The 25946-nt window shown below is 45.0% G+C and overlaps 3 protein-coding genes across 3 annotated transcripts; 2 read left to right on the top strand and 1 right to left on the bottom strand.

Annotated features, from left to right (window-relative positions):
* The first annotated feature begins 673 nt into the window (after positions 1–673).
* LOC100823622 (ras-related protein RABA1f) lies at positions 674–2992 on the top strand. The gene is made up of 2 exons (XM_003577944.4): positions 674–1096; positions 2055–2992. Exons 1-2 carry the CDS (start codon positions 879–881, stop codon positions 2485–2487), a joined length of 651 nt encoding a protein of 216 aa, XP_003577992.1. The 5' UTR covers positions 674–878; the 3' UTR covers positions 2488–2992.
* Positions 2993–4684: 1692 nt separating this feature from the next.
* On the bottom strand, positions 4685–5983 carry LOC100836062. Its single transcript, XM_003576372.3, has one exon. It carries the CDS (start codon positions 5933–5935, stop codon positions 5201–5203), a length of 735 nt encoding a protein of 244 aa, XP_003576420.1. The 5' UTR covers positions 5936–5983; the 3' UTR covers positions 4685–5200.
* Positions 5984–13553: 7570 nt separating this feature from the next.
* On the top strand, positions 13554–16847 carry LOC100835757 (receptor-like protein kinase HSL1). Its single transcript, XM_003576371.4, has 2 exons — positions 13554–16076; positions 16322–16847. The coding sequence occupies exons 1-2, from the start codon at positions 13577–13579 to the stop codon at positions 16672–16674; spliced, it is 2853 nt and encodes a 950-aa protein (XP_003576419.1). The 5' UTR covers positions 13554–13576; the 3' UTR covers positions 16675–16847.
* Positions 16848–25946: the final 9099 nt, after the last annotated feature.

The raw sequence follows: 25946 nt of genomic DNA, 5'->3' as shown, positions 1-25946 counted from the left end.
TTTTCAACATCAGGAAAACAAAAATCACCTGGAAGCAGGTGCACCTCTAGACTCTAGTTATTGCATTTTCTTCGTTTTGTCAACTTTTTGTAGAGTTTTGTTGGATACACTTACTGCTTACTGTATTGTCACATATGAGGAAACCACTACGACGCCATCCAGGATCACCTTGCAGTAATCTAAGGAGCGGTTCCAAGATTTCAGTATCATTTTTTTTTTGTCTGAGTGTTGAAAGGCACTAGTTTATAGATTAAAAATACATTACCTTTATTTAAATTCAACCGGTATGTGAAAGACAAAGCCTAGCTTAAGAATACCGGAACGATACCGACGGTCCCAAGGTAAAATTTACTCAAATTTGCACAAAAATTGTCCAAAATAGAAGTCTTCGTCTGGTGCGTACCTTTCTCAGGGTAGCGATAATTGCTGGTACGTGTACCAGCCGGCCACCGGAAAATCCCGGCTGGTACCAGAACCCTGAAGACCACCACCATTCCTCGTGATCTGACAAAAGCTGTGGCATCTCCCCGCCTCGACGTTTCATTCATGTGCGCATGTGTTTGTTAGAAGAAGCAGGCAAAAAAAAACAGGAGCAAAACGCCGGTGAAGCCAGCGAGGCAGCAACAGCGAACCAACCTGTCACCGCACGGCGCCCGTTTTTTCTCTTTTCTATTTCCCGTGCCCTCCTCCCCCTCGACGTTCTCCCCACCTCTCTTCCTCCTCTCCCTTCTCATATACACCACCGCGCCGCGCGCCTGCCCGTCCCCTTCTCCTCTTCCCTTCCCCCCACCGCCGCAGCCAGCCCCGCGAAGCGCTGCGGCCCTCCCTCCCCGTCCCGCCTCCGCCAGGAAGGAAGGAAGGGGGTCGTCGGTGGACCCATGGCGTACAGGGCGGAGGACGACTACGACTACCTCTTCAAGGTCGTGCTCATCGGCGACTCCGGGGTCGGCAAATCCAACCTGCTCTCGCGCTTCACCCGCAACGAGTTCAGCCTCGAGTCCAAGTCCACCATCGGGGTCGAGTTCGCCACCAGGAGCATCAGGGTCGACGACAAGGTCGTCAAGGCCCAGATCTGGGACACCGCCGGCCAGGAGAGGTCTGTTCAGTTCACCCTCCCGCGCGTTTCTGCTTTTTTTTTTACCGCGATCGTGTTCGTGCCCCGTCAAGAAAACCTAGATTCCATCATGTGCCGTTTATTCAGGAAACTCGATCGGTTTCGGTAGGACTGTGGCGGTGGATTCTGTTTGATAGAAAATACGACGGGAGAAATCTAGGCTGGCTGGTTTCAGCCATAATCATGATTAGTATTTCATCTTTTGCCGTCATGCAGCATTGTCCTTGTTTTCATCACATTGGGTAAAAAACAGGGAAACGGTGACCTTCGTTATTATGCATGTTGTTCTGTACAAATATCATTGATCTCATGTTAATCAGGTGGATTACTTTGTTTCTTTTGAAGAATGAAATCTTGTATATGACCTGATCAATATTCTAATTTAATTCCAACCATCGCTGTCAGCAAATTCTATGTGAAAGCATTGTTGGAGTAAGGGATGTTTGTTTTGTCATATTTGATAACGATGTATGGATATGTGAGCTGATGATACTTAAATCATATCGTCCTCCTGGCACTGTATTAAAAAACTGGTCTATTGGAAGCTGCAACCTGTAAGAGACATGCAGGCACCTTGTGTTTGCAATGTTGACCAGCTATTGTTCAAGTATTAAATTAAGTTCCCCTAATGGCTGTCCAAACAGTAATGCTAAGAATTTTTTTTGTTCATGCATAGATTAATCAGTTGACGTTTATAGCATTATTCTTGTATCATTCTGAGACAAATAGTTGCACATGGTATATTACGGAGGGCCACATGTTTTGAGAAGTATTTGCCTTCTGATGTTGGCATTTTTCTGAGAATGCTCTGTATAACCTGACCTAACATGGCTTATTTGATCAGCTCTCACTTATCGCTAGTTTTACCAGCAAAGTTCCTACATCAATTCTCGATATTTCATTGCTGTGGCATGGACTTAGTTATTTTCTTCCTTTATAGGTATCGGGCAATTACAAGTGCTTACTACCGAGGGGCTGTTGGTGCGCTTGTCGTGTATGATGTGACACGCCATGTGACCTTCGAGAATGTGGAGAGGTGGTTGAAGGAGCTCCGGGACCACACAGATGCAAACATTGTCATCATGCTTGTCGGCAACAAGGCTGATCTACGCCACCTTAGAGCTGTATCAGTGGAGGATGCTAAGGCATTCGCTGAGAGGGAAAGCACCTTCTTTATGGAAACATCTGCACTGGAGGCCATGAACGTTGAGAGTGCCTTCACTGAGGTTCTAACTCAGATATATCGTGTGGTCAGCAAGAAGGCCCTTGACATAGGGGATGATCCTGCTGCTCCACCGAGAGGACAAACCATCAACGTTGGTGGCAAGGATGATGTTTCTGCTGTGAAGAAGGCTGGGTGCTGTTCTTCCTAAATTCATTTTGCTGTGAAGAGGAACCATATGCTCACCTGATTATGTGATGGGTAACTGCAAATATGACTTCGTTTTGCCACCTAACCTGGTTATTTGCGATATTATATCGGTACACCAAGAAATTCATTAGATATCAAGATTTAACCTCAGGTTGGGAAAGAAAAAAGCGCTAGCCTTGGAATGTTGGTGAATTTCATGGTTGCCTTTTATGGTTTCTTAACTGCTGTATTGTCCCACCTCAATTGACATGAGGATCCTCTCCACATTTTAATGCACAGCGTAGTTTTGTAATGGGAGTTATCATTCATTACTTCTGTTGTTGGATGGATCAGTACTATAGCCCTCAAAGATGGTAATGTATCTATATTGTGTGATAGGTTATGTTCTACTCGGCAAATGTCATACGTAACTGGTAGCCAATATGAGTTTTACACGGTTATTCTGTTATATTATGTACTTCCCCCAGATGTACAGAACTTGAATTGAAGAACCATGTTTCTTATCACCCTATGTTTTCACATGCTACCATTTTAAGCCTACTAGCAGATGTACCCGTGCGTTGCTATGGAACCATAAAATGCCATATAAACACATTTATTTCTTTCAAATTCTTTTAGAGCTCTTTTATGGTGATGGCTGAGTACTTCTCAATACTTCTGAGTACTCCCGCGGGAATTAATTCGGTGCGTTGATTATCGAATTACCCGTTACATAGGTGATCCAGTCCAAAATCTCAACCCGTACTATCTCCTTCCCCGACCCACCCCGCTCGATCCCCTCCCTCTCTGTGTCGCCCGCACGCCGCCTCTCGCCTCGGGCCTCCTCCCCTCTGACCGGCGCGCCGCCACCCACCTGCTCCCCTCGAGCTGCTGCCTCCTCCCCTCTGCCCTGCGTGCCGCCATCCACCTGCTCCCCTCGTGCCCGCGCGGCCGCCGTTGCGCGCTCCGCTCGCGTCGCCGCCCGCCTCCCCTTCGATCGGATCTGGGCCGCCACCGGCCACCCCCGAACGGATCTGGCGGCCACGTCCTCCTCGAGCCTCGCCTCGTGCCGCCCTGGCTGCTGCCGTGCAGGCCGGGGGTCGCCGACCGCCAGGCATATTCGTTGTCATCGTTGAGGAGGATTCCATGGCATCCCATTGCTCGAGTTCGTCTCGGATTTGGAATTCGTGGGAGGAGGAGACGGATTGTGGAGGAGACGGGTCCTGCCGCTGCTTGTATCATTGCTCGAGTTCGTTTCGAATCCATGAGGAGACGGATCTTGCGAGGATCGTGGAGGAACTTGGGATCCTGCCGCTGCTTGGATCGTCTCGGAGGAGGAGGCAGATCGTCTCGGATTTGTGAGGAGGATTTGGAACGGGATTTGTGAGGAGGAGGCGGATCGGGCTGTGTGGGGAGGAGAGGGCGGGCGTGCAAGGGTCGCGTGGGAGTTGGGACGACGGACGTACGGCGCCCACCCATCTCACATGCTACCATTTTAAGCCTATATGTGTTCACCTTTCATTTACTCCCTCCGATCCATAATAAGTTGTACTAAATTCCGGGCACTTATTATGTATCGGAGGGAGTATTATTTTGCTTTCACCCCAGGCATTTTGTAAATGTTTCTAACCTAGCATCATATGCGATGGTTTCTAGGGGTGTTCAAATTCGGTTTCAGTTGAAACCGTGGAAACCGCTCAGGGGTGGCTTAGTTCATCTTCCTTTATAAGCTCCAATCACCTTGACAAATTTTGTACTGGAATAAAAAGCACAGTTTCATTTGAAAACCGTTTTGAAAACTCCTAATGGTTTCTATGCAAACTACCTATAGACAGAAGGTTCTCAAACCTAGCTAGAATTTGATCTTGTTGGCAACTTTGGAACTACAAGTCTCAATTTTCTGAAGTTGCTATAAATTGAGACTTGTTTCCTTTTGGGTCAATTACCTTAATCTGATAGTTTCAGCATTGTTACATAAGTATAAGGATATTCTAGTCACACTTGGTATTGGATGCTGGAATTTGATGGTCATGAGTAGTTTGGTTGCAGCAAATTTTCCTTGGACTAATAGTGGTTGCTGCTGTTCAATGTTTACCTGTGTTGCATACTGCTAATATAATCAAGAGGCTAGCAGCGTTGTTTAAGTCTGTAATTGGGTTGGGTGGATGCAAGAACCCTAACTAAGAATCCCTAGCAACTCACAGATCTAGACGAAGAACTAGGAAATCAAGCGAATTGTTTTGGCTTGGGTCAGCCGTTCCTCCCAACCACCCACACAGCGGTTCCATCTGTTCTACAATTCCAAAGCCAAGTTACAGAGCCGAAGTTTCCTAGCTAAATAGAAAATGGTTACAAGGCCTCAATGGGCCCACTCATCGCTGGCGAGCCAAGCTGGAATCTTCTTGTTCCTCTTACTCCTGGGCCTCAGCCTGCTTGCCTCCTGGGCCTCTGCTTCCTCCTGGTCCATATCGCCAGGGTTGCTGACAGTGGAATACGGTTGACGAGGAGACAGCATGCCCCAATCTAACAGAACAGGCTGGTGCAGGGAATGCTTTGCACCATGATCTTACTGAGGTTGTCACTAGCTTAGTTACATTCTTTGGGTTTTTGTCTGACTTAAGTAACATTTGAACCGGAGAAGCTAATACTGTCAGCATTTTTCTGAAGTCCAGGCAATCTTGACGTGGACTCTTGTTGATCTCCATCAACTCAGAGAGCAGATCATGCAGGAGAAATTAATGTTCTGCGTCACCTGCGACAGCCGGCGTTACTGAGCGCCGGTCGGTCTCGACCCGGGCGTGGAACCGGTGGTGATGTATCGGCATGGAGCTGGAGTCTAGCAGGTGGAGCACGACGACGGTGAGCACGGAGCAGGCGAGCATGGGCACCGGGCCGAAGAGCCACATGAGCAAGGCCGTGGCGAAGTAGAGCGCCCGGAGCCCCAGCGCCCAGAAGTTGCCGCCCCGGATCACGGCGCGCTGCGCGTGGCCCGCCGGCGCGCCCGACCCGAGGCCCAGAGCGCTCACCAGGAAGCTGGCGTGCACGTAGTGCCCCGCGGACTGGATGAAGCAGGCGAAGGAGGCGAGGAAGCACGCCAGGAGCGACGTCAGCTTGAGCGTCGTCGGCTGGCTGGCCGTGAGCGCCGGCGCCTCGTGCGTGCTGCTGCCGCCGCTGCTCACCCAGGCGCCGATCAGCGAGCCCAGCGCGATGCACAGCGACGCCAGCGTCGTGGACGCCGAGATGCTGTCGGAGATCACGCTCAGCGCCAGGGCCGTCTCCTCCGGCGCTGGCTTCTGCAGCACCATACGCTGGACCCAGGCGAGCTTGTTGTGGTTCTCGTAACCGATGGCGGTGGTGTGCGGGTGGCGAAGGATCCGGTAGAGGAGGAAGAGGTGGTAGCCGGCAATGACCGCCAGCCCACAAGGGACCAGCAACAGGTCCATGGAGCCCTTCTCCAGCACCATCCTCATCAAGTAACTATTCTTCTTGGTCTTCAGTTTATTCTCTCCTACGTATCCAAGTAGTTTCTCTTATACATGATCTTTGTACGACAGGGAAATTTGTACAATTGTTCGTACCGGATTTCCATTTGCTTAGATTTGTGTGTGTGCGTGTGATGTGACTTGCCCAAGTAGTAATGTAATAATAATGGGCACTCATTTTCAACACTCCAGTTGCTTGCGGATCTCCATCTTTATTTGTTTTCTTCAGAAGAAATGTAGCACTAGGTTGCTTCGAAGAAAACACGTACTACCTGGAAATTAATTCGTTACCGGGTTATTCATCTCCTTGGTTATTCCTAAAGCTGAATCCGTTGAACAATCAGCACGGCTTGTACTCAAGTACGTGAGGCGTTTGCTTGCACTCAAGAACGAAAAGATTAATTAGACGAAGCAATAAGTTCACAATGAAGATGTCATGTGCAGATGTGGGTTTATGCTGCTTACGTGCTTTATTCTAATTCACGACGAACGTCATCGTTGCGTGGGTATTTTTCCCGTATGTATCAGTTCAGGCTGCTTAGTGCATGCTGTACTAGTATTTTATTAGGACTGCAAGGTTTTCACATGAACTTTATACAATTTACAGTTACGTACTCTCTCCGTTCCGTTACTAAATACTTGTTCCTTTTTGAGTGCAAGTTATTTAGGAACGGAAAAAGTATGTACTACTACCGTTTTTTTTATACTCCGTAGAATCACTTCGGATTGCAGAAATCCGACGGAATGGATCGCTCAATTACAGAAATTTTGTATACGCAAGTGGCCTTGTAATCCTCGTATACGGGATGCGGCGTGTCTACATCAGCAGCATCCAAAAGAAGCAATAAACCAATCAATACTGCAGAAATAACGTTGGAAATATACGAGTGCTCAGGTTTTCAACAACCAGCTTCGTCAGTAGAAAAAGATCGATCGTGTCTGCAACCTGCTTGTTTTTAGGGGACGTCTGCAACCTACCTCCTCTGCTCCATGACTCCATAAGTTCACAAAACAGGTCACGAGCACAACCTCCGAGTGCAAGTTAGTAACGGGCTTTGTGGGCCTACTAGACTATGCAGGCTGTGCCCCAGCCTGCTTCTGCAGAGAAGATTTACGCGGCCTGGCTTAAGCGGGCCTGTGGACTTGTGTCTGCGCCGGCACCGCCACTAGCATTGAACGGGCTATAGACGGAGAGAGCAACCTTGAATGTTCGGAATGTTACTAATGCTAGCTGAGAAAAAAAAAGTTTAGCACGAATTATATATGCGAGATTGATTTTTGTAGCCTTGTATTGATCAAACTTATACTCTCTCAGTCCGACCGTCCCGAATTGAATGACGTGGATTTGTATCGAAACAACCGCGCACACGAGTCCTTGTTGTACGGTTGGATGGATGGGATGAAGTATATTTTAAGCCACGCGGATGAAAAAACTGATGTAATCCAACGCGTTGGATGGCTCGATGCATCGTACAAGAGTCGAGAGGGAGTGTCCTACGCATATCACCGCTCTTTTTACAGTACATTTTTCGGTTTCTCGATTGTCTCGTGCATGCAAGATCCAACCAATGGACAGAACCCCGGAATCTCTTTTCGGTGCTTCCTGTCCTGGATGGCTGGATATATTTTCCGCATTGGTCGAGAATCTCAGAATGGGTTAGAGGGAATCACAGCTCGAAGACATGCTCTCCTTTTTGCAAGGCCTTCTCCCTTCTCCTGGCTTTTTGGACCCCCGGGCACAATAGCGAGTCAGTAGGCAGGCACATCACGTGCATGCCAATAACCAGTTCGTTGGGTGTGTGCTGCTCTTGCCTACGCGAGAAAAATCCAAGGGAGGGAACCTCCCAATCCATCTCGTTATGCACGTCTGATTGTACAGTCACATCCTACTTCACTGTTGTATAGAAGCTACATGAGCAGGAGTAGCTGGCACTTCCTCCTCCTGTCCTTTTGTGTTGTACAGTACCCCACACAAAATGAAAATTGTTTTTAAAAAACAACGAAAAATGGATTTTTGGTGGAGATCGGATTGGAGTTTGAGAAAAAAAAATTAGCTTATTGGAGTTTGAGATCAGCATATACAAATGCTCGATCCCAAGCACATTATCTCGTGCTCTCATACCTGTCAACATCGTGCATTCGACAATTCTGGACAGCTGTTAATTTGGTGCATGTAAATATAAATATAAATTGTACGAACCGAATGGAAAGCTAGCTCATCTTAACATCGTGCCCGTGTCACGCAGTTCTACGGTAAAAACAAGTTCCGTGGAAGTGATGACCCAGCCCACGACCCACGTGAAGGTCAGGCACAGTCATGCGCGGCTAAAAAGCCAAACCCAGGTCCATCCATCTCTCACATCGATCTGCAAAATGCAGTCCAGAAAGCAGCAGAAGCTTGAAGAGACGTGAGTATTAAACCGGAGAGAAGCAGAGCGACAGATGACCTTTTGTTTTAATTACCTTCTTTCCATGCCTGCCTGGCTGCCTCAGTGCCTCTTGTTGTCCTCTTCCAATATCTTCCGCTCGTCTTTTTTGCGAGAGAAAAAAAACAGGTTAAAATGCAGAAGGACTGGTACTCTGTCTGGTCACTAATTTGTAAATTTAGCTGCTTAGTCAAACCCGGTAGTTACTAGATCTTCTTTCTTGTGCATGGCCGATGGCCCCTGCAAATCTATATGTGCATCTCGTTTTTCATGTAAAAGATAGGGTACGGTGGACGTGGAGTGCAGCTGCAAAGCCTGCGAGCACCACGAACACAAGCAAACAAGTACGGGCGTATATATACGGTTCACGTGGTTGAGCTGACCTGAGGCGACGTAGCACCATATGAGTACCTGCGTCCAGGTAAAGTACCTGCAGTGAGCTAGCGTGAGACCGTGAGACCCGGCGAGTACTGCACCTGCATGGCATTCACTGTAGGAGTCTACTCCTAGCTAGGAGAGATGCTCTAGACCTGCAGCATACAAACATATGTTTGTATACGTCTCCGGCGTCCAAGAGACATATGTATGTTTGTATCAGGCCCCGGTACTTCTCCGGCGTATGTCTCCGCATACGTATGTATATGTTGCTAGCATACAAACATATGCGTACGTATGTATATGTTGCGTACGTCTCCGCATATATGTTTGCCGGCGTCTCCGGAGTCTACTCCTAACTGGAGTACTGAGGCTACGTACCGCCGGAGACCGGTTTCCTTAATGAAGCCGGGGAAATTCCCTTTGATAGAAAAAAAAGAAGAGGGGCCTGATCCGAAAAAGACACCCCAGGCCGGGGTCGAACTCTAGTTATCCGTCCAAAGCCGGTGAAAACAAAATGGCAAAAAGGGAATATTTAGAGAAACTTTGTGTAAAAATCATTTTATAACAAAAACAGATGATGTTAGAAATGATGTTTTTCTGAACCTCGTGCCGAGTCATCCCAAATCTTGACTTGGCCCACGAGGTGTGCCCAAGTAGGCGTTGGAGCACTAAGTTGAAAGACTTGTCACTAGGGCGAGTGGGCATGTTTGTTTTGTTGGAACAACTTTTTTTTTGCATTTCAAAATTCCAATATTCCATTGATTTTTTATAAAAAAATATATGAATTCATTTTCCCCTAAAATTCTTGATATTTTTCTTCTTGCTTATGTTTTCCCTGATTTTAAATTTTAGGCTTATGTGTGGTACTCTTGAGTGATCAATCACAACACTTCGACTAGTATCGGGGACTAAACTATTTCGGTTTTTGAAAGATAGATTTCAAACTTGCATATTCTCTAATTTGGAGACCAAATTGAACTATCAACAATAGTTGAGGCATTAAAGATAATCATTTACATTGAAACTCTATGCGGCGATTGTTCCATAGGCATGTTAAGACTACTCCCTCCGATCCTAAATTGTTGTCGAAATATTACATGTATCTAGACGCTTTTTAAAAATAGACACATTCATATTTGGGCAAATTTGAGTCAAGAATTTAAGATCAGAGGGAGTACATTTTAGGTTTCCTATAATCCTCGCAGTAAAATTGAATTTAATTAGCACCGCAATTTTTACTTAAGCAATTATCCGCCAAGAAATGCAAGTTGCGGGGCTTCCCAAGTTTTATCTTTGACCGAGAATTTACTCAATGCTATGTGGTTTCTGTGATATAATATTAATATCATTGGATATATATTATAAAAAACCCATCTTTCAACAGCACAAACTTTGTACCGAGTAATCCAAATGTAATTGGACTTTCACTGGCCAGAGTTAAATCTTGAAAGTGTGTACGCTCTGTATTTTGGATGAAGAGAGTGCCACACAAATGTTTTTAATCTCTAGAAGTAGTTTTGTTTTGAGTTAACACCTCCATTTCTTTTTGAGCGGGGTGGCGGGTAAGGGTGAGAGAGAAAGAGAGAAGACAATTTTAGTTCCAAGGAAAGTGAGAAAAATAATCCTAAGAGACCATGTGCATCATATACACGTGGACATATTAGCTTTTAAAACTAATCTCAAAGTATCAGGAGTGAGATACGAAAAATACTCCCTCCGATCGTAAATTGTTGTCAAAATATTACATGTATCTAGACGCTTTTTAAGAATAGATATATCTATATTTGGACAAGTTTAAGTCAAAAATTTAGGATCAGAGGGAGTAATAATCATTATTATAATATAGTGGATTTCTCATGTGTCGCCAGATGCACGTAATCTTTCAGACTGGAGGAGAGACAAATCTCTTAGGATTTTTTTTGGAAAGTAGTGTCTATTTTATCAAATCAAGATGAGAACGCGCGGTCCGTTTCTTTCTTTCTCCCTTTCCTCTTCCCCTTCCCAACTCTTGAAGCGCTTCCATCTCCTATACCCCATCTCGACCCCCTTCTCTTCCACAAGCGTTATCGGTCGAAGTGGAAAGGGGAGAGGGAGCTCGGCCCCTATCTATATATTATGGTAGGTATTTATTATAGACAGACCGGGCATATGTCGTCTTTTCTGATACCCTGGATCTCAACATTGATGATATTAGGCTGCATTCCACAACTTTCTGATGGCTCCATCCTCCGTGATGGCTTCCTCGATTGTTGTAGCAAAGGAGGTCGGTGTTCGCAGTTGGACAAAAGGTGGAAGCTCCGATCTACAATAAGCCTATGGGCTTCCATATCTTGAAGGTTTGGAAAGTCTTCCTTCTTTGTTTTCTTACTATATATCATGGTGATGGATGGGAAATGAGTACATGAATCTCTCTTTCTTTGATCTAGTGTCCTTCTCCTAGTTCCTTTTCTCCTCTTTTATTTGCGAGAAGTTCCTTTTCTCCTTTACCCACCTTTGTGTCCTTGGCTGTCGCGTATAATACATTAGATGGTAGTTTCCTTTGCTCAAGTGGGCGGTGTTTCTTTCTTCATCTCATGTATCGCTGCGGGGGAATTTTTTGTTTCAGGGTAATTGTGGAGTAGCTAGATCCTAACCGAGACCGAGGGTGGTTCCTCCTTTTCTAAAACAAAAAGTAGACCCAAACTCAATCTTCTTTATTGGAGGCCCATTTTATTGTTCTTATATTTTAAATTTCCTGAGAAACACTGTATCTTTTTTCGTTGCTGTATGATTCGTAACTTCTGGTTATGACTTTGCAATAAAGCTGACTGTGTACATCGACTGACGCAGAGGCCGAAGCCATTTCTTTTTCAGAAAAAACTAAACTATTCTTAAATAAACAATATATTTTGAGCACTTTGGTTTTATAAGCGGAAACCTGGAGCCCAATCATGGCTTGGATTTTGGGCCGGGATCCAACACACAGTCCACCGTAACCTCTCCTATTTAGCAATCACCGCGCTTTTCTTCTCCTGTGTTTGTTCAAGTACGCGTCGAACCGAAAACCAGATGCAAAATCTCCAATGGGCGGCACGATGTCCACGCGCGGCGCGCGCCCCCTGCGCCGGACCGGAGCGGGGTACCCAGGCCAGGCCAGGCAGTAGCAACGGGCAACGGCTTCGTAAATTACGGAAACCGACGGAAACGGATGGCCACGTGCTGCTAACGCAAACCCGTCCGCTCGGCCGGAGTGAGCTGCCCACAACGTACGTCCAAAATCCGGCCAGAAGAGAACAAGAAAACGCTTCACTTTTTCTTTCTTTCTTGAAGCTAAGAAAACGCTTCACTTTACACCTTGCTGCTGCTGCTCTGGCATCCATCGTCGCTTCACTACAACACTTTTCGAGCCGCAGAAGGGGAGCGTTTCCGTCACCGGCCGGGGCCAAGACAAATTCGGAACGTGAAAAAGCGCGTGCTGCTACGTAAAACTCGTTTTGTTCTGTTTTTTCGGGGGACGTTTTTACTGTTTACACCTGTGCCGGCCGGGTGCCGGAAGGAGCCTCGTGATGATCCTTCGGTTTCCGTGCGCGGCTGGAACGGATACGGATGATGAGGAAGAAGTAACCGCAGAGTTGAAAGTGGTACTCTAGTACGTACTACTGCAGGTCTGCAACAGTTGAAAAAACGAGGCACTGGCAACTGGCGGGCCAACGCTTCCCGCATTTCTCAATTCTAGCTCCAAACTGATTTCGGCGACGCCAGTTGCTACGGCCACCCAAAATTGTGAACCCCAAACTAAGGCCTCCCGTACAACAAATTCCTAATGATAAAACTAAAGCTCTCTTTTTATTTGAAAACAAGTCTTTTACAAAAAAACAATATATTAGAAAAGAAGTCTCAATTTCCTGGAAACCAAGATGGCATACACTTTTTCTTTGATGGTGTTTTGCAATACTCTGTTTTATATCGTAGGGTTGCATTGTTTATATAATTGTGCATTGCCGGCATTTTCGTTCCTTCGACAAGTTTTGGTCATAACCTGTTTGGTTATTGGAAGAAAAAGAGCCAAATCACCATTGCCAATAAATATTACTATACCATTAACCACTTAGTTGATTTTTTTTGAGAAAATTAACCACTTAGTTGATGACATTATCTTGTACTTAATGATATCTAAAAATAAAATCCCTTTCCTTGGATAGCTAATTAAAGGCATTGAGTAGAGAGAGAAAAACTAACTATTTACATGGCCTTCTTTGAAGATGTGGAGTGGTAATGTACAAGCAAATCAATGGATATATTCGTAATAATCTTTTGAACAATAAAATTGCATCGAGTCTCCGTTGAAGAAATGGACAGACAAAAAGTTGTCAACTGTTGCCATTTTGACAAGTATGTAAATCGAACTTTCCACGACACCATTTTGTCGTTTAGTCTCCTTTCTTTGTGCTAAAATATTCAAAGACATTAGGTTGACAATAAATTCTCCGTACCACCATCGACAAACTTGATGCGCTGACCTGGAAGGAAGCTAATGAATACCATTGCCACATTCATTGTACTCACGATATGTCACATGATCGGAGACGAACATCTCACATAATCGGTACTCCGTGTGTAAACTCCGTCTTCCTCACCAACAGTCGGCAGCGCATGGCCGCGTAGACATTGTTTGGTTCCCCTAGCCAAGGATCCCCTGGGCGATCTCATTTCCAGGAGACAAAACCAGGGAGCCTTCCAATTCTGGCACCGTACACAATCCAACTCCCCTGCTTAAAACCCCTTTGCCCACACTCCCCACTCTCTCCACCCACCAGACCACACAGCACAACACACCACCGCCGCCATGGCTGCTCTCTTCCTCGCTCTCCTCCTGCTCTCGCTCCGCACCGCCGCTCCCTACGACGCCGGCTCCCTCCTCGCCGCCAAGCGCAAGCTCTCCGACCCCGCGGGCGCGCTCTCCGGCTGGAAAGCCCGTTCCGGCGGCCACTCCCCCTGTGCGTGGCCGCACGTGGCCTGCGCCGTGAATTCCACCACCGACGTCGCCGGGCTCTACCTCAAAAACGTCTCCCTCTCGGGCGTCTTCCCGGCCTCGCTCTGCTCTCTGCGCTCCCTGCGGCACCTCGATCTCTCCCAGAACGACATTGGTGGCCCTCTGCCCGTCTGCCTCGCCGCGCTCCCGGCGCTCGCGTACCTCGACCTCTCGGGCAACAACTTCTCCGGCCATGTCCCGGCCGCCTACGGCGCCGGCTTCCGCTCGCTCGCCACGCTCAACCTGGTCGAGAACGCCCTCTCCGGCGCGTTCCCGGCGTTCCTGGCCAACCTAACATCTCTCCAGGAGCTCATGCTCGGTTACAACGACTTCACGCCGTCTCCGTTGCCGGAGAACTTGGGCGACCTCGCGGGCCTCCGATTGCTGTATCTCTCCAGGTGCTACCTGAAGGGCAGGATCCCTTCTTCCCTTGGGAACCTGAGAAATCTCGTCAATCTGGACATGTCGGTGAACGGTCTCTCCGGCGAGATTCCGGGAAGCATTGGGAATTTGGGTTCCGCGGTCCAGATTGAGTTCTACTCCAACCAGCTCTCCGGACGTATACCGGAGGGGCTGGGGCGTCTCAAGAAGCTTCAGTTTTTGGACTTGTCCATGAACTTGCTCTCCGGGGCCATGCCGGAGGACGCGTTCGCCGGGCCACGCCTGGAGAGCGTGCACATCTACCAGAACAACCTGAGCGGACGCTTGCCGGCATCGCTTGCGTCGGCGCCGCGTCTGAACGACCTAAGGTTGTTCGGGAACCAGATTGAAGGCCCGTTCCCGCCGGAGTTTGGGAAGAATACCCCGCTGCAATTCTTGGACATGTCGGACAACCGGCTGTCGGGCCCGATCCCACCGACGCTGTGCGCTTCCGGGAGGCTGGCGGAGATCATGCTGCTTAACAACAAGTTAGAGGGGTCCATTCCGGTGGAATTGGGGCAATGCTGGTCCCTCACCAGGATCCGGCTTTTGAACAACAGCCTGTCTGGAACCGTGCCGCCGGAATTCTGGGCATTGCCTAATGTGCGCATGCTCGAGCTCCGCTTGAACGCACTGTCCGGCACGATTGATCCTGCCATTGGTGGTGCCCGGAACCTGTCCAAGCTGCTGCTACAGGACAACCGATTCACTGGTGCTCTGCCTGCAGAGCTGGGGAATTTGGCCATACTGAAAGAGCTTTTTGTTTCAGGTAACAACTTGTCAGGTCCGCTCCCTGCGTCGCTTGTTGAGCTCTCTGAACTTTATACGATTGATTTGAGCAACAACTCCCTTTCTGGAGAGATCCCACGGGACATTGGACGGCTCAAGAAGCTGGTACAGGTGCGGCTCTCGCATAACCACCTCACTGGGGTTATCCCTCCGGAGCTTGGGGAAATCGATGGGATCAGTGTGCTGGATCTGTCGCACAATGAGCTTTCCGGTGGGGTGCCCGGGCAACTGCAGAAGCTCAGGATCGGTAATCTCAACCTGTCGTATAACAAGCTCACTGGACCTCTGCCTGATCTCTTCACCAATGGGGCATGGTACAACAACAGCTTCTTGGGTAACCCTGGCCTGTGCAATCGGACATGTCCAAGCAATGGCAGTTCCGATGCTGCCCGGCGTGCCCGTATCCAGTCGGTTGCCTCCATCCTTGCTGTATCTGCAGTCATCCTACTCATCGGTTTCACATGGTTCGGTTACAAGTATAGCAGCTACAAGAGGCGTGCCGCCGAGATCGACAGAGAGAACTCAAGATGGGTGTTCACGTCCTTCCACAAGGTGGAATTCGATGAGAAGGACATAGTGAACAGCCTCGATGAGAAGAATGTGATTGGCGAGGGTGCAGCAGGGAAGGTATACAAGGCTGTTGTCGGGCGTAGGAGTGAATTAGCTTTGGCTGTCAAAAAGCTCTGGCCAAGCAACACGGTGAGCACCAAGATGGACACTTTCGAGGCCGAGGTGGCAACGTTGAGCAAAGTCAGGCACAGGAACATCGTCAAGCTCTTCTGCTCCATGGCCAACAGCACCTGCCGGTTACTCATCTATGAGTACATGCCCAATGGCAGCCTGGGGGATTTTCTCCATAGCGCCAAAGCTGGCATCTTGGATTGGCCAACCAGGTTCAAGATTGCAGTCCATGCTGCCGAGGGCCTCTCCTACCTGCACCATGACTGTGTGCCCTCCATTCTCCATCGAGATGTCAAGTCAAACAACATCTTGCTTGATGCGGATTTTGGCGCCAAGGTTGCAGATTTCGGTGTTGCAAAGGCTATTGTAGATGGGACGGCCACCATGTCAGTCGTTGCTGGCTCTTGTGGTTACATTGCTCCTGGTGAGTTCCTACTGATGCCTGATATGTTTCTAGCAAGTTTCGAAAATTTCCTGCAAAATTGTACATGCTTTATAACTGCTATGCTGAACAGTTTGTAGCTTCAGTTTTTCCCCTTGTACTTGTCGAGAGATACATTTCTGCAGAATCTTGTAGCTTTGTACTTGTGCACTGCAGCTGCAGCTGAAATGTTCATATCATTTATATGTGTTGTTTCATGTGTATGATGTATCATTTGTGTATTGCAGAGTATGCCTACACAATCCATGTAACCGAAAAGAGTGATGTCTACAGTTTTGGTGTGGTCATTCTGGAGCTTGTCACTGGCAAGTGGCCCATGGCATCAGAGATCGGTGAAAAGGACCTGGTGGCGTGGGTGCGTGACACCGTTGAGCAGAATGGTGTAGAATCTGTTCTCGATCAGAAGCTCGACAGCCTGTTCAAGGATGAGATGCATAAGGTTCTGCACATCGGCTTGATGTGTGTCAACATCGTCCCAAATAACCGCCCACCAATGAGGTCTGTGGTGAAGATGCTGCTCGATGTCGAGGAAGAGAACAAGCGCAAGGCCAGGATCGAGGCATCACTCCCTTCCATCTGATCTAAGAACAGTCCATAACCTGTTAATAATAATGCTAATTTGTGCTCTTCTTGGATCTTGTACTTAAATTCCATTGGGGAATCATATCGATCCTAAGAAGTGCATTCATGATAGCAGCTAGCTAGCTTTCAACCTGTAATACTTTGGTGAAATCAAAAACCTGGAAGCTAATATTTTTTCTCTGACTCAATGAAATGTGCAGTTGCTATCAACCTGTCTTTGACAAAGATCTGACATTCTTGACTGGTTAGTGCTTTTGTGGGGACTAGTTGCATCCTTTTGTGTCCATTTCTGATCCTAAAAGTGCTTTCGTTATGTTTTTTTCCCAACCTTTCCACGTCAAGATGCTTTGGAACATCTTATGGAAATGCTACTATGCTTAGTGTAGCTGAAGCACTCATGAACCTAAATAGGACTAGAAGTCCTATCATAAATTGTGGAGTTCAATTGTGACATGATAGCTCAGTTACCAAATAATGATTTGATTTTCATCAGCATCAGTGCGTAGTACAAATGTGAAATGTTTTACAGAATGCAGACCTAGTTAAGAAAAGGACAACATGGACACTGATATCATTTGGACTTCAGTGGTCCTATTGTCCAAATTTCTTCTTTAGGCTGCTGTCTTTTGCTTGCCCCCTTTTGTCCTGGTAAGCAGACATTCAGTCTCCAATTTCGATGGCTGCTGACCTGCTGTAGTAGAAACAGAGGCCGCACACAGCATTTTTTTTCTAGAAAATGAAGCTTTATTACCCCGGCCTCTGCCTATGCATCTCATACAGCCTAATGTGTTACATTATTCATGACAATTTGAAACACATGACACTGTGTGACAGGCCACACATGAAACCGTCCTATATAGTAAGTAACCTAAAGCTAGCACGCAACCCAAACCAGTATATAAACTCCCTGGTGATCCACTTTAGTCGCTTGACGTCAAATTCCGTCGGTTCTTTGTGTTGCATCTTCTGTAACAACGCCCATAATCGCAGTACATAAGAGTAACACCTGCATAAAAGAATGCAACTTCTTTCTATCAAAAATAATGTCATTACGGCATAACCAAATAGACTAAAAAACAGCTGCGGCCCCAACTAAAATTAGGGGACGCAAGTTCTTGTCCACCCCCCTCACCCAGGGACCAAAAATCTGAGCCATATTGTTCGGAGGTACAATATTAAAAGCCAAATGGACTGCTCTCCAAGCAACCTTTGCCATCGCGCAATCAAAAAAGAGGTGTTGGATAGTCTCATGTTCATGGCAGAAAACACAAGGGGTGTCCCCTTGCCATCTACGCTTAATCAAGTTGTCATTTGTTAGTATAACCCCTCAATAAAGAAACCAAAGAAACACCTTAATTTTTAGCGGAAGCTTTAGACGCCACAGCAATTTCGATCTAAAGCGGACCCGAGTGTCCATAAGTCTTGAATACATCGATTTAACGGAAAAGATTCCTGAGGGAAGAAGCTCCATCGGAAGGAGTCTTGCTCGGTCGATAAATGAACCGAAGCAACCAAATCAATAATTTGGTTCCAGCCTCAAGGTGGTGGCCTAGAAATGTTCGGCGGAACTCAACATTTGGTTGAGAGACTCCAAAAACAGAAACTCCAGTGACATGTTTATTCCGGACAATGTGAAACAGTCAAGGGTACTTATCACAAAGCAGCAAGTCCCCATACCACGTTCTTTCCAAAAGCAAATTGATTCACCATTCTCCACCTGAAACTCCCCGAACTGGAGAAAAAGATCTTTGACAAGCACACAACATTTCTTGTTTGTTTCTGTATTCTTTGGCCTCCCTAGGTGTAAGTTTTACTAAATGTCCTATAATCGTTATTGATTACACCTCTTCCCTCTTTTTGCCTCTTTGCATATTGGCAATATGTTGTTCTCCTTATCAAACTAGCATGGGATTGCGCGAGAATGTTTATAGTCATCAACTTTTAAAATATTTGTTACTATCACCTAGGAAAATAAGTTCAGCTTATCATCTTTAGGGCTTCTTAGGATGGTAGGACATTTTTACGAAATATGGAAATTAGTTCTTTTTTCATAAGGGCCTTTATTTGATTTATTATTGTGTCCGCTAATACTTAATAGAATAATATTTATCTTTATTGGCCTTGACCATGGTGCCGGTGGGCATCGTTTCCAAACAGTGGCGGGGCAGCGGCCATGGAGTTATTCGGGGTGGTGCTTTCTTGCCACGCTAGTGCTGGACATATAAAGTTATAAACCAAAAACCGAATCACCAATCGAAAAACTGGGACTGAAGCTGAATTAACCGAAATTTTCAATTGCAAAATTCTTGGGAACTTTGGAAAACTGAATTTAATAAGGCAAACTCGGTGTAAGCCTCCGGTGATTGAGGCCCCCTTCTTTTAGGATTCTAGGTCCCATGCAGCTGAAGCTCAAAAGGGCAAAACTTCTAACCAGCTCTTCCTACAAGCCTCTCCAAAACGACCCAACATACCACCAAGCTGATAGTTTTGCAGGCCTTTGACACATTGTAAGCGAAATGAAAGATATGTTACAACAAAAGCCCAGGAAATATGCCGATCAGAGTAGTACAACCAAAGCATTGCAAACTAACAACAACACATCCAAATGTAAGATATGTTACAACAAAAGCCCAGGAAATTTAAAGCGAGTACAAACTACAACAAAAGATTACTATTGTTCTCTGATTTTTGTTGCTACTACTCTAACCCACCAACTACTCGAAGTGGTTCTGCTTGTTGAAGTCCATGTACTAGTCATTGCCTTCGTCTCCTTCGATGGAAGTCAGTTCTTCATACCCCTCTTGCACTTCAATATACTCCACTTCAGGTTCTAATGACTCACAATCTAACAAAGGAGGTTTTACATAGGGAATGAGTACAAAAGGTACTCAACAAGCTCAGGGTAGCAAAGGGTGTTTGTATGTGCTATCATCTAGTAGGACTCATAATACTCAAGGATCCATGATTTTCAAAATCATTTCTTGAAAAAGGATTTGTTTAATCTCATGAACTTCTAACATTACCAGGCCTCACAGGACGTTAGAACCTCTGGCGTTCCTTTCCCTCTGCACTCATGGTTCTTACCCAAAACAGGGAGTGACAATGACACACTTATTTACACTCAATAGAGCTGCGCTACTTTACCCACAAGTGATAAACCCTTCACATTTCACAATGTGGATAAGTGGCCAGATCTAAGGTTTCAAGTCATTTTCGCACTTCCTATTTGTCATACCTCTACCATTTTAGGGATTTATGTCCCCAGGCAAGGAATGTCACGCTCTCCAAATGAGTTAAATCTTAAGTGTTTAGTTTACATTTGATATAAATAATCAAAGGACATGGATAAGAAGTGCAGTTCAAATAATTGAAAGGAGATAGAGGATCCCGACGAACTTCGGTGAAAATTTCGATGAGTCTGATAATAACAAACTCCAGAGTAAAACCCAATATGTATGCAAATGATGCTGAGAATGACCATGGCATGTGGCATGCCCATAGCATTGCGTGTGTAAGAAGAAATGCATTTTGCATGATTTGTGACCAGACATGATCAATTAACAAAGCACAATTGACTCTCAAGCATTTAGATGGGTTTAACCAATTTACATACTGTCTGAATATTGATACTATGCTGAATATAAATAAGACGACGGCTGCGTGCGTCGATTGATGCAGAGGCCGGGGGGTTTCCCCTCCTTAAAAAAAACATACTGATGATCTTCTTTTTTATAGGTTCTTCTCAGATTCAGAACAGATCTAGCTGATTTGATTCAGTGTTTTTTTTTTCATAAACTGAGTTTCAGCTAAACCAGCTCCTTTTACCTCCTGTACTGCCTTAATCTGGATGGCTAGATCTCATATTGGTTTAAACGTCACTTGCTACACGCCCAGACATAGCTAACCTATTGATCAAAAAATGTCCATCTTATACATTGCCCACTGAAAACAGGGTGCTACCTTGGATCCTAAAACTATTTATTCCATGGCAGGGGTAGTAAAAATTGTTAGGGTCCTGATTTGTGAGGTCAAGAACTATAATCTGACTATGATTTATGAGTATGCTAATCTAATCTGCCAGGGTCTTCCCCTTTTCGAAAAAAAGAGAGTATACTAATATAAATGGTTGTGATACTTTGTCACAATTTAGATTAAATCTTAAGTGTTTAGTTTACATGGTCCACAAAGTTTAACTAAAAGGCTGGGAGGTAAGTGAAGAATTGTGCTTATTATAAACTAAAGATGCTAATTGATTTCTGGAACCTGTAGGCATACAAACATTATTTTTTTCAAACTGGGCCTCGCTCATTTACATTACAAACCATAACGGAAATACGAAGCATATGACCAAACCAGAACGATGGAGGGTCGAGGGGAAGGGGGTAAGAGGCTGGCATACAAACAAAGGGTTGGGCAAATGGCCATTGCTAAACTGAAAGACAAAAGCTCAGCTTCTACTTGGCAACTGATGACCAACTAGACGTTTATTACTGTTCTCAGAAAGACAACAATTTTAGTTTAGCTCTCAGACATGTGTATACTTATGGTCATGTGTACAGTCACTTTATTTTTCCTCGCAAAAAAATTGCAGTCTTTCATATACATGGCAAAACAAACACAACAGCTCTAAGCTCCCAGGTAAATTCTCTACTTTATTTTCAAGATATGCTACATGACAGAATAGCTCCTATGCTGAATACTTTTGATCTTCACATGAAGCAACTTCAGTTTGTCTAATGTTATATGATTGATTATACATGCATGCAAGCAAAGCATATACATATACAGCGCACATCACTTCAATTCTAAACTATCATGAATGAGTGCTAAAATTTGCATTTTTCCAAATTCGGAGAGTGTATCTATGCTCTCAACCAATAATATACTTCCTGATCAAATAGAATATGATTCATGCAAATGAAGTATGCAGTTGGAACTGATATTTTTCTTCACACTATACAAATAATTGTGGGTTAATTTTATATATGCCAGTATGCCACTGCAAGTTTGGCGAATTCAAAAAATGTCACTGCACTAGCATCTTTTGACCCATTGTAGTGGTACTTTTCGAATAATCTGCAATGACATTTTTTGAAAGGTGAGAACTGCAATGAAATTTTTTAATTCTCCAAAATTGCAATGGCATACATCAGATTAACCCAAAAAATTTACAGCTCAACTCAATGCATCAATTGACAGTGAAAAAATAAATGACAATATTTGGCTCAGAATTCACGGAAAAACTCTTGTTGCTCAGAACAAGGTAGCCACTCGGGAAGTGGTTGTTGTTGCTATTCTTTGGAATATTTGGCTCGCAAGAAACCGCAAAGTCTCTGATGGTCAAATGATCTCAGTGCCGATGGTTGTGAGACAATGTTCCGAAACCTTGAAGCTTTGGTGCCATAGTTTGAAATCTAAAGAAAAGTTGGTTGCTCAAAAATGGTTAGAAGATTGGCTTGACTAGCTTGTTTTCTGTTTCTCTCCCTTTCTTCTTTTACACTTTGCATATTCTCCCCTCGCCCCTGTAATATCTCTTGCCGTTGGCATGTAAATTGTATTGCCTGGAACGTTTTCGAGCAGCCGTGGCAAGAGATGTGAATCTTAAACTTTAGTGAACACTAGGACTGTTCATGCATCACCATCTATTGACCCATGACCCATCAAGATGACACTCATGATCTGAGATAGGTAGAGCTTCATGCCCATGGACTCCATGAATCTCCTCTCAACAAAAGGCGCTTCTACTACACCACTTTAGGCTGCCATTTTGGTCTCCTCGGCAGCCAATGAGATGCCAATGCCGGCGCCAGCACTGCCATCGCTAACCCATGACACAGCACGTAACAACAAGAGAAAGTAAACAAAAGAAAAGCAAATCAGCAAATGATTTGAGGACTCGTTCAGTGGGGATACTTCATGCTTGTATGACGACTTGCTCATCAGGGAAGCAATTCTCCTTTCTAGCTTTTCCTCTTTTGCGCATACTTGGATATGCACATGTCCAACTCCAAATGGTGCATGCATATTTACAAAGTCATGTGATCATTGCTACTGTCAGGCTCTCGTTGATTGAGCTAGTTCCTTCGCCCAGGAATAGTCTGCAAAAAGTTTTTCGTAAAACAAAGAATATTCTAGATTGCACTAACAGCGAAGGAATACATACACGCTTGTTACTTCCCAATCAGTTCCTTGTAACATTTTTTAACAGGGAGCGTCTATTTTTCATTCAACTTAGAAATAGTTGTTTTTTCTGTCGACGATCATAGACATTTGTTCAAGATTTTTTCATCATTTGTACTTGTATGAATCTTGCACGAATCTTGATGATTGGATTGGATGATTGTTAGTATCGACTTCGAAATAGTTATTTTAGTCGTCTTAGAGATAACAAAACTGCTTTTTTAAAAACTACAGTGAAGCAATACAGACTTGTTAATTTCCAATCACTTTCTTATATTTACTCAAGATCTCAATTGCCGTCACCTTTAGACCACTTCACCTTTTGACATAGCACGAACTATTAAGATGAATATTAATATGGACTATTTGATTCAAGACAATTATTGATAGTATAACATTCTCTTTAAATTTGTAGTGTACTGTTTTTAGTCCGGTGCAACGCATGGTATTGTGCTAGTAACCTTAAAAAGAACAATCTTATAACAAAAGGCGTTGTGTTAGATATGCTATGGTTGATACAGCCGATACAAGAGGATGCAGGGGCTGATGAGATTTAAAAAAAATTGGTTTGCTGTTTTGGGCTACAAGTGTTTCAACATTTGGTTCAGGAGGAGCCGGAGCAGTCCCTTGCTAGAAAACAACTATAGGTAGCTACACCAGAAAGGGGGACGTATCTGATAAAAAACGGGCTGTGTTCTGAAAATGTTCGATATGTTCCATTTGGATCCCGGGCCAACAAACTTGATCTCATCTCAGCCTCCTCCCACGACTTAAACTGCCACTTCGCAAGAAACGGCCCGCTGGCACTTGTTGCAGTTCGCATCTATACTGGCATCATGAGCCGTTCTCTGTTGGCACTTGGCACACTTAGTGGGCTCATAGTCCTGGGCCTTGTGCAAGCCTTTCTCGCTTACTTGTTTTTTTTTAAAGTAAATTTCACGGAACCACAGGTTTTGAGGCAGTTTTCTCACGGAGCTCTGATAGATGCTAATCTGTCCACAGAACCACAACTTTTGTGTTCAATTGTCTCAGTCCACCCAAAACACGGGTTTAACCTCGTTTGACACTATTTCTTACAGGTGGGGCCTGCACGTCAGACATCACATCTTTTTCATGAGACCCCTCGTCTTTTTCTTTTTTTTCCTCATTGCTCTTCTTCTTCTACGGTGGGAGTTTTCTTGAACTGACCATGGATGCTGCCCGCCGCGCTACTGTCTCGCCCGCCCGCCCCGCCGGCCTGCTGCCCCGCACGAGGATGCTGCCCGCGCCACCACCTGGGTCAGTTTCTATGGCCAGTTCAAGAAAACTCCCACCGTAGAAGAAGAAGAGCAATGAGGAAAAAAAAGAAAAAGACAAGGGTCTCATGAAAAAGATGTGGCACCTGACGTGCGGGCCCCACCTGTAAGAAATAGTGTCAAACGAGGTTAAACCCGTGTTTTGGGTGGACTGAAACAATTGGACACAAAAGTTATGGTTCTGTGGACAGATTAGCATCTACCAGTGCTCCGTGAAAAAACTGCCTCAAAACCTGTGGTTCTGTAAAATTTTCTCTTTTTTTTTGTACCAAATTTCTGACTTACTTGTTTGGTTACGTGGGATCCAGAAGCTGCATAGCATTAGAAAACTGAATATTCACATCGCCACCCTGGTCTGTTGGACCCTTTGGAAAGTGCGCTACGATTGTGTTTTTAACAACATCTGACCATCGTGTCGGCAGATCGTCAAAGGAGAGCTTAACCTTGCCTTTCACAGGGCCAGGAGAAAGAAATATAACCAGTTTGGAAACTGGATAGATAATTTTAGATAGATTGATCTGATAATCATTGTTATCAGTTTCGTACATAACTCATTTATTTTATTTTATTTGCAGTAGATTTGATCTATTGTTTCCCTAAAAAAAACTGAGGCAGAATGTTTTTTTCTCTTCAAAAAACTGGGGCAGAATGTTGATTACCAGCGTAGTATGAACAATTCAATTGAAATTAGTTAATTCCATTGGAATTAGCATTACGTTTGTTGGCTTCAGACACTGGACAAGAGGTTCAATCAAATGGAGAATTGAATATTCATCTCCTTTAGATCAATGCATCAGCCAGTACAACTGTTCATTTGGATTAGTGCTAGAACTATCAACGAATATATTAATTACTTGGAAATACTATCATTAGTCCAAAAAGCATACGGTTAAACCGCAGCCTAATGCTGTGACTAAACTCACCTCGGATTGGGCGAACTAAATTAAAAACCATAATTTCAGGTGATCCAAGAGTTGGTCTTGCAACTGGATCGGAGGCGTCCGGCGAGTACCTAGCTAGCCGCATCGCGAAGCAATGAGGCTTCAAACGGCTACGGCAGCGTGCTTGGGCTAGACTGGTTGTGGCAGAGTAGCCATGATGCTCGGTCTCGGAGCGGGGAGGGACCGTCTTGTCCTGCTGTTCCAAACAGAGGTCGGGAGAGGCGAGGGTGCAGGAAGGGGACGAGGACTCAAGATGAAGAGATAATTGCGGGGAATCGACATGCAGCAAGGGCCTTATCAAATGAACCCTCTACACATTGTGCAAGTTCTGATCATCTAAAAATTATACTCTGCGTCCCAAAACAAGGGACATGAATTTATATAAGAATATATACAAATTCAAGTCACTTATTTTGGTACGGAGGAGGGAATAGTCATATTCTTTTAAAGACTAAACCAAATTCGCGTCAATGAGGACTTAAAACAGATGGTGGGATTGTACGTCTACTCCCCAACCAACTGAGCTAGGTTTAAAGACTATAATTTTTATTTATCTATATCTCTTCCTCCGTTTATTTATTGTAAAGCTTACGGTATATAGCTCGTGATTTATACTTATATTAGGAAATGGTCGCTAGGTTTCTCTAAAGTTGGGTTTTGTATGTTTGTTTTGATGCATAGACTCATTCCTTTCCGTTGTTAGTGAAATGAAAGTACAACGAAAAGATGCAACATATTTTCCTAACTACTGAAAATTAGATAGTGACTTGGATTTGTACTAGATTTGTCAATCCATACTTATATCCGGACGGAGAAAATAGTATAAAATGTACGCTTCCTCCCCATTCACAAAT

This window comes from Brachypodium distachyon, chromosome 4 (assembly GCF_000005505.3).
Source record: "Brachypodium distachyon strain Bd21 chromosome 4, Brachypodium_distachyon_v3.0, whole genome shotgun sequence".
Lineage (NCBI taxonomy): Eukaryota > Viridiplantae > Streptophyta > Magnoliopsida > Poales > Poaceae > Brachypodium > Brachypodium distachyon.
The sequence above is the reverse complement of the archived record's forward strand: the minus strand, read 5'-3'. Positions and strand labels throughout refer to the sequence as shown.

Coding starts and splice junctions, on each gene's coding strand:
- LOC100823622 (XM_003577944.4), top strand. CDS start 879: ATGGCGTACAGGGCGGAGGACGACTACGACTACCTCTTCAAGGTCGTG. Junction 1,097..2,054: donor GACACCGCCGGCCAGGAGAG/GTCTGTTCAGTT, acceptor CTTCCTTTATAG/GTATCGGGCAATTACAAGTG.
- LOC100836062 (XM_003576372.3), bottom strand. CDS start 5,935: ATGAGGATGGTGCTGGAGAAGGGCTCCATGGACCTGTTGCTGGTCCCT.
- LOC100835757 (XM_003576371.4), top strand. CDS start 13,577: ATGGCTGCTCTCTTCCTCGCTCTCCTCCTGCTCTCGCTCCGCACCGCC. Junction 16,077..16,321: donor TTGTGGTTACATTGCTCCTG/GTGAGTTCCTAC, acceptor TGTGTATTGCAG/AGTATGCCTACACAATCCAT.